Source organism: Vidua chalybeata, chromosome 11, assembly GCF_026979565.1.
Source record: "Vidua chalybeata isolate OUT-0048 chromosome 11, bVidCha1 merged haplotype, whole genome shotgun sequence".
NCBI classification, from domain to species: Eukaryota; Metazoa; Chordata; class Aves; order Passeriformes; family Viduidae; genus Vidua; species Vidua chalybeata.
In genome coordinates, this window is record NC_071540.1 from 5,201,424 (window position 1) to 5,210,435 (window position 9,012).

General features: G+C 40.0%; 1 protein-coding gene across 1 annotated transcript; it reads left to right on the forward strand.

Annotated features, from left to right (window-relative positions):
- Positions 1–438: 438 nt before the first annotated feature.
- LOC128793447 (hypoxanthine-guanine phosphoribosyltransferase-like) lies at positions 439–8,787 on the forward strand. The gene is made up of 9 exons (XM_053952617.1): positions 439–456; positions 3,501–3,607; positions 4,057–4,240; positions 4,580–4,642; positions 5,186–5,203; positions 5,400–5,482; positions 6,481–6,527; positions 7,209–7,285; positions 8,658–8,787. Exons 1-9 carry the CDS (start codon positions 439–441, stop codon positions 8,703–8,705), a joined length of 645 nt encoding a protein of 214 aa, XP_053808592.1. The 3' UTR covers positions 8,706–8,787.
- Positions 8,788–9,012: the final 225 nt, after the last annotated feature.

A 9,012-nucleotide genomic window follows, 5' to 3' on the forward strand; every position in this document is an offset into this window, starting at 1 on the left:
TGGATTGTGTAAACACTCTGTAAGAAAATGGTATACAACCTTACCTTTTACACATACACCACTGATTTACCACCGGCTACAACCAAATATCTGATGTGTGTTTGCAGTTAAAAACCCCACCTCAGATTCTACATAGTCCTTCCCATTAATTTGACTCATGAGCTTCTCTTTTGCATCTCCCTCCTTCCCCACATCTTTATTCTCATTGGTTACAGCAAGGCTCAAACTCATTTTATTTCTGGTTAATCTGATTAGGTAAGAACCTGGGATGGTGATGTCAGTACATAAGCAGAAGGAAGTAATGCTTCCTGCAGGAAAGATGGCAGTTTTGACCTTCTAGAAGCAAGTCATGGTCTGACTGAAAGATTAAAATAGAGCAAGCCAAACTGCAGTAGTAACACCAACTCATTCTGCAGGAGCATCCTTCAAAGAGGGATTATGGCTCATGGACTGCAGGTAAGAAAGCATAAAGTCCTTGTGTTTGGTTATTTGCCTGAAGGGAGCTTTGGCTGGGGAGGAAAGGTCAGCTTCAGCAAAAATAGCAGAACATTAGAAACACTGGCTAATGAAAGGCTTTGGTTCTTATATTTGCTCAGCAGAAAAGATGGCTTTCAGAGCAGAGGCGTCTGGATAGACTCACTTTTCTACAAAGGCATGACATTATTTGACTTTAACATACCTATATTCACATTCTTTCATTCTGTGCTGATGAAACAATAGTTATTGATTTCTCTACTGTACAAAATTGCTCTACTTAGTTTTGTTGTTTTTTCCACTTAAACTCAGAAACTTACATCAGTAATTGGACAGATGAGACTGAAACTAAATGAAACAACTAATTCTTCAAGTTATAAACTCATTATTTAAGAATTTAATGATTTTGTATGATAGTTTAGTAGATTGCTTTATTATTATGGGCTGTCACTGTATTATTCAGTATATGCCAAGGCAATATTCAACAATGCAAAGGCTTTAATGAGCCTGTAAGGCAGGTTGCCGTGGTGATGTGGTGCTCAAACGGATGCAATCCTTAAAGTTCTGGTTTTGAACTTTTCATTAGGCTTTAAAAAATGCTTCACACAGAGGCTATTGTTGTAGAAGATCTTGTTTGTACCCAAGATTCTCAATGAACAGAGTTGTTAAACCAAGTAACAGCTATAAAGCTGCACTGCTGGAGTAGCTTTAAGCAGTAATGACTGTGCACACCTATATGCCTCAAGATTACCTTTATTTCACAGTTACATCCACACAGACAAACTCATCCCTCACTTGAGTTGAAGCAGTTGTGCTGTCACTAATCAAGTGCAGCAGGAAGCTCAGCTTTGGCAAAAGGCTGATCTTTAACTTGCAAAAGAAGCCGCTCAAATTGCAGGGGGCATTATCACTGCTTTTAAGCTGCCGTTAAGTAGAATAGACATGGGAAACTTGGAGACAAAATAAACCAAAACCCAACAACAAAACAAACAGCACTTTTTATACTGGCGTCAGTGACTATCCTTAAAGGTGCTTTTTTTTGATACTTCAAATGATAATGATGTTTATGTGTACCAGTAGTCTCAAATAATCATTGTCTTTAACCAATGCTTCTATTTAAGTCAGAATCTCATACCCTGCCTGTGTATTCATCACTAGCAGCCTCCCAGAGGGAGAAATTCGAGCTGTACAGCTGGGTTAATCGAACATCAAGCCATGAGCAGCTCTGCACTCAGTAAGGCTGCTCTTGGTGCTGTGGCACAGCCTGACCCAGCCAATCCCGGTGTCACTGCCAGCGTCTCTCCACAGCCACTGAGGCAGGAACAAACCCGATCTAAAACCAATGCTGTACTTATGCTTTCACTTCACTGACATCAGCCACGAAGAAAATAGTAACTAAACCAGGCAGAAGAGAACTGCTGCCACCCACCCAGGGCTCAGCTGCGAGGTCATTCTGCATGTTCTTGGACCATTAGGGCCAATCAATTTTGAGTACTTGCAGAATATGCTTAGTCCAGCCAGGATCAGCTTCTATATCCATTGCCTTGTGCTACTACAATCTGTTTTCTGAAATTTCCTTTAACACCTGTCTCTAGTTTTGTCTTTAAATGCAGGAAGCTATTTGTGGCCAATTTAAAATAAATGGCAGTAATTGGTTATTTCATTTTTGGCTGCCATGAGTTTTGCAAGTGATAACCTACTACTGTTTCATACAGTCCATTTTCTTTTCTTCCTAAGCACTTATCTCTCCTATGCCAAAGAAAAGGAGAATTAAAAACAATTCATCTGTCTAAAGAGTTTGCAGGTGTTAACTTGTGGTTAGCAATACTTTATGCTATTACTGCCGAATCCACAGCTCTGAGCTTTTAGCAAGATGCTTTACTGAGTTCTGTGGAAGGTAACTGGTATGTACATAACCTATTTTTCACTGTTGAAGCTTTGAGCCAGCTCTGAATTTTTCTTTCAGTTAATTCTGTATTTTTAACAACAGCAGGGCAGTATCAGGTGTGACAAAATCTCATGAATTTGAGGGTGTTTTCCTAATTTATTTCTAGAACTTATATATTAATCTTACTCACAATTCTTTCTACTTCCTTATACGTTGCCTTGCCTGGTTTTGTACCACCACTTAATAAATGAACAAAGCATCCATCAAGGTCTTGAAGGGAGGTAGAATCCAAAGACACCAATCTGTCTGGGGCCAGAAGAGAAACCCAAATGGAGATTATGGCTCTTCTAGACATGCAGACATCTCTGGGTGCAACAGCCTGAAACCAGCACGTTGAATAAAGAACTGTAACCCAAAATCCTGGAGGCAAAAGGGTTAAGGTCCAGATCTGTGGGATGTAGCCCTGGCCAGTCCCCAGCCATGATGAAGAACACTGCTCCAGGGCAAACAGCATAACTGCTTCCCACCTGTGGGCACCCTCTGCAGCTTCCCCTCCTCCCACTGCCATCCCAAAGCTTCTCCTTTGGGGTGAGCCATCTCCCTTGTCCTCTGAGACAGCTAATGGTTGGAATGTCAAAAGTTCAGCTGTGAATTCACTCTTAGGAGGCAGAGCTTTCTCTTTTACACAGTGGAAAATGATGATCAAGGTAGAGCAGCACCTCAAAGTCACATGCTGACCTGTAATCTCAATCTCCTTGACTTACATTTTAATTTTCACTTATCTACCACATGAGCAAGCTACTGAGCTCTGCAGAACAGCAAATGGAACAAGAGGGGGGGTTGTTATTGCTTTGGGTGCCTTTTTAAAGGAGTTGATGATGGCCAATAATTTATTTCATAATGACTGGGGCAAAGTACTCGTTTATCCATTCACAACTCCATTCACAACTCAGCCACCAGCTCCTGAGTTATCAGATTGTGAACAGTTCTAGCAGAAAGATCAAAAACTCTCAGAAATAGTTTTATTTTGACATATTATTGGGGTGGAGGAATTTTTTCTTCACACTATCAGAGACAGGACGCTTTTCCTTGTACGGCTTTGTTGCTAGTTTTAGACTTACTTCCCTTTCCCTTGCAGATAAGAGATGAGGAAAGCGGCTACAACAAAAATCTGTTTTGCATTCCAAAGCATTATGAAGAAGATTTAGAAAGAGTCTTCATTCCTCATGGACTCATCCTGGACAGGTATGAGGGTAAACAGAAAAGATTAGGGACAGTGGTGCCAATTTTTGTCCCTCCAAATGAAAAGACTGAGGTCCTTGCCCTGTGCAGCCCATGAGAAACATGGAAACCCTGCAGCCTAACACTTCTGTCCTAAAGTCTAGTGCAAGAGGGAGTTTATGGAGAGGATTCCTCCACAAGCCCAGTTAAGCTTCCATGTTCCCTCAAATATCTTTAAAACTACCTATCCCGCAATATTAAGGTTTATGGCTTAAATCAGCTTGTGCTGCGCAAATATGTAACTAACTTTCCTATGACTTGCTGTGGTCACAATTTGCTAGCTATAAAAACATAACAGCAAGATGAAAATTTTTACAATTTTTACTTGAACATTGCTTAATATATGGACAAACAACTAGATATACAGAACACTTTCCAGAATTCCTTTTATTTTTTTTTTTTTTTTCTCACAGGACAGAACATTTGGCTAGAGATATCATGCAGGACATGGGAAGTCATCACATTGTTGCACTATGTGTCCTTAAAGGAGGCTATACATTCTTTGCTGATTTGCTGGACCATGTAAAAGCACTAAATCAAAATGGTGATAAATCTGTGCCTGTTACCGTGGATTTTGTCAGAATAAAAAGCTACTGTGTAAGCAACTTTCTTTTCTTTGGAAAATTGACTCTCTCCATAGACTGGCATTCTAAATACTGGTAGTTTGAGTTTATGTATATAAAAATTGAGTTGATGCATACATCCTGTTCAAACTACATACTAAAAAGGAACTGATTTACTGATCTTCCCCAAAGGGTGGATATTACACATTCACTGGAACAAACATATAGCAGAGCACTCAACAGGACAAAGCCAGGGGCAGATCTCATACTCCCTCCTCTTGCAAAAAGCAAGAGCAGCACACCTGTCAAACAAATACAGGATAACACTTTTGGGCATGTTTATGTGACTTCCATCTCTTCTTTCTCCTTCTAGAATGAGTCACCTGCAGAAAAAATCAGTTTTGTTGGAGAGGAACTGCCTGCACTAAATGGGAAGGTATGAATTAGCATCTTCACCTTTTAAAGGGAAACAACTGGTCTTGTGTATTTTCCAGGAAATCCATCTTTATTAAGATTTTGATACTGCATACTTCCAGCCACTTAACACTGATTTAAAATGTTGGGCTTTGAAACAGTGAAGAATTCCCACTGATCTCAGTGGAAACTTGAAGTGATCAGTAATGACTGCTCCCAAAGATCCTATTCCCCATTTAATCTCAGAATGCCCAGAAGTGAACCACCCTAAACTGACTCATTCAGTGTGGCTCTAGAATACAAGTGCTTTACATAGAGCAATATCTACATCTGACATAGCTGCATTTATCACCACATTTTAAGCTTTCATAAATACTTACAGAAAGGCTCTTCGGAAAGCACCAAAGTAAAGTCAGTAGTAAAAATGACAATCTCCTCTGAAAATCAGTGCAACTTCCTTGTAACTGAGGGTTTTAGTGTGCTTTTCTTGTCTGTATAATGTGCTGAAAATTGGCATTTAAGTATTTTCTTTTCTTTCCTTCTTTCCCTGTGTAATCTCTTCCAGAATGTGTTAGTAGTAGAGGTAAGTAATGACTGAACGAGGGGTGGAATGACATGGATTTTTTTCTCCCTTCTTTTCAAATTAATACATATGACATATAAAATAATAATTAATTATGTTACTGGGCTGCCAGGTTGTTATGCTCTAATTTAATCCACTGACAGTCTGGTTTTCCTTTCAGACTTGAAGGATAATTTATTTTTTTTATCTCTTTCAGGACATTATTGAGACTGGGAGAACAATGAAAGCACTGCTTTCAAAAATAAAAGACAAGAAACCAAGGATGGTAAAAGTTGTAAGGTACAAGGATATAGCCACTAACTAACATATTCAACTCATTTGAGTGAATAGTCAATGTATGCTGACAGGTGCTTGTTTGGCTTGAAGTTTGGGGGGGAGGAAGCAAATGCAGGAAGTAATCCTTATCTAGCTGCTGAAAAATTAAGTGTTTTTTAAACTGGGAAATTTACCTGTGCACTACCATCTTCAACACTCAAATTAATAAAAAAAGGTTTTACGGTTCTTTCCATGTAGTCCATAAAGTCTCATGGATTCTGTTTCTTACTTTATGTTTGAAGGAAATTAATCTCTTTCCATAGGTTTTCTAACACCACCTCAAGTTCTCTCAATACTAGAATGACAACACTCAGAATATTTCTTAAAATACCGTAGAAGTTTCCAGAAACTAAGAGTCTGACAGCACTTGGAAGATGACTTCATGTAGCATTTTAGATCTGCTTTTAGTCGATCTCTAAAAGGAATTTTGTGGAATATCCCTGCTTCTGTCAAGTAACCACAATGCTTTATAAAAACAGTTGAATTAAGCATCAGTTATTCAGACAGTCCTTCTAGTGACTGTCCAGGAGGTTCTCAATTTCTTCTGAAGTGCACAGGCAAACCAAGAATAGAAATGATTTTGCAGAAGAAATTGTCCTTTTCTCCCTCCCTCCCTCCCACCCCACTAAAATCATTACCAGCCACTTGGACATGCTTCCCCCTCTGTGCTATTCTAGTGTCCTGAGACATTGCTGCATGGAAGGGGAAAGATCAGAGACACAGGATTGAAGGGAACTGGATACAAAGTCGAGCCACTTGGACATAAAGAATGAACCTAGATCAGAGCCTTTGCTTCTCCCTCCACTATGAGGCTGAACACTACTTCTTTCTGTGCAATAATCTCACTGTTTTAATTTAAGTGCATGATTTTAGAATCTTATGGGGAGACATGGCAGAATGGAAGTTTACAACTTCGAGCAAGACATATTTTAAAAACCAACCTTCTCTGCTCTGCCTTACAGCCTGCTCGTTAAAAGGACACGTCAGAGTCCAGGTTACAGACCAGACTGTAAGTATCATGTTTTTCTAGTATTTTTTTCCTGTATTTTCCAAAGCACAGTCTTGTAATTTCACTTCAGGCAGCAGCACATCTGACAAATGGCACATAAGTTTCATGAAGGCCAAGAGAAACGGGGAGAAACTACATAAAAGCTTGTGATCTAATGACTAGCTACACCATCCTGAGGCCTCATGACCACCTTCTTTATTTCCTGAGCGCAGATTTAGTTACTTGATATACAAATTTAACTATTCAGATAGCAAAAACAGAATTAAACCTTAATTGTGTTTTGCTCTGCTTTGACCCCGGAGGACATTTGTTTTGACATTTGGCATTATTAAACTTGCCTTGTTTCCAAACTGAAAAGGCCTACTGAATCAAAGTTCATCTCCTTTCACTCAAGTAAAATCTCACTCCTTTTCTCCTCTCCCAGGACTAACTCATAACTAGGTTTTAAACAATTATTTTGTTAATAAAAATCATTCTCTTAACACCTTAATTATATTACTGATTGATGGGAATGGTTTAGATTCTACCATCTGTCATCAATTTGCAGCTCGGATTCTTAAGGAAGCACCCTGAAAGAGATGACGCCTATTTCTCTTAGCTCAAGTATGTGTTGAATACCAACTGTGCACTTAAAAGCTATTTACACCACTGAAGTATAAAAAGAACTGTATTTTCTTACAGATACAGGCTTTGAAATTCCAGATAAATTTGTGGTTGGATACGCTCTTGACTATAATGAATACTTCAGAGATTTAAATGTAAGTACATGCACATTCCTCCACTGCCAGGTATCAGGTACCTACCTACCACAGGTACCCAGCAAGAATATTTGCTTCTACTCAGAGCTTCTCAACAATTAGAAAACCTTCAATTTCAGCTATAAACTTCCATTAAAAGAGCAAAACCATTTTTAAGGTGATGACTTGGTAATGCAATGTAGGTGCATAAGAAATGTTTGTGCTTCACCTTTTTATAATTCTGCTCCACAAGTCTCATGGCTCAGCCATGCTGCAGGACATTCTGAACCCCCAGGATGGTGAGCACCATACAATCTGCGGCCCAAACTGAAAAGAAAATAATTTGTAATTTGACTTTAATTGGATATTTGTCTGTCTTAGTTCAATCCTATGTTGCTCTTCTGTCACCAAGTCTTTAAAGTGGCTGTGCAGGGGCTCCGTGTGAAGGTTTTCCATATACTTACAGATAACATGTCTGTAAGATCTCTCTTCCCTTATTCTAGTACAGCTTCCTTAGGCTGCACAGAGTAGTAGACTTGGAAACATCACAAACAAATAGGATTGTCAAATGTACTTCCTTAATTCTGGTTAACTCGGAAAGTTTTTCACTTCTAAGTCTTTTTACTAAGACAAACCAATTCTCCTGAAGACACAAACAATCTGTGCTATTGCTCAGCAGCATGAAGGCAAATGCAGTAATTTAACAAACCAAGTTCTTTAGGAAATATCAAGAACTTGGCTTTCTATATGGGTTTTTATATGATGCCTTGTGTAGGCTGACCTGGAACAGAGGCTGGACAGAGCTAAAGAATAAAGTAGGGATTTGCTAAAAGGCCTCACTGGATCCACCTTGGGCAGCACAAGAGCCCAGCCAGGGCTGCACCCAAGATAGACCCAAAACAGTCACAAAACGCACGACTGGTCACAAGGTCTCTCGCTTTGATCAGTTCTGGCCCATCTGCATATTGGAGTTAATTGTCCAATTCCAGCTTTAGCCCATGAAGTCCCACCCTTCTTGTTTTTCTCTCCTCAGTCCACGTTGTTTATGCTCTTGGCCTGGGATTTGGATCAGTTGTCCTTGGTCCCCAGCTAGAGAAGGAATTGTTTTGTCTGCCTACTCTGTGCAGAGAGCTCACCATCCTCTAATATGAAGCCCAGACCCACACACTAAAGCAGCACAGAATCTGAAAAATGTAAAACCTAAAACCTAAGAAATCATATATATTACAAACTTGGAAAGAATATTGAAATATCAAGTTTACTGTAAGCGGGAAACTTGCAACAATTCTGGTTCTAGTGTGTTTTTATTACAATGCTGGGAATACAACTGAAAATCAGTCTTGCATTTCATTTGAAGATGGATGTTGATAAATACTGTACATTTTTCTTTTAGCACATCTGTATTGTGAAAGAGAATGCCAAAGAAAAATACAGGATGTAATAACGTCAGTCTTCTGGAGCACTAATTCCTGGCTGCAGATTAGGTGATAAACCATGACACCAGGAAATGACTTCTGCTACTTGTGTGTCCCTAAGAAGAACGAGAAGCTAAATGTTAGCGCCCGGGAGCTGCAGCCGGCAGATTGCCATGGGGCGATGCGCTGAACAGGATCTGTTCAGAGCCGGGCTTTTCCCGATGTGGAGCAGCCCGGAGCTGGGGCCGAGGCTCCGGCGATATCGAGCGCTGCCGCCGGGGCCGTCCCGTTCCGGGCCCGGGAGCGAATTGCTGCCGCTGTGCCCGGGGACCG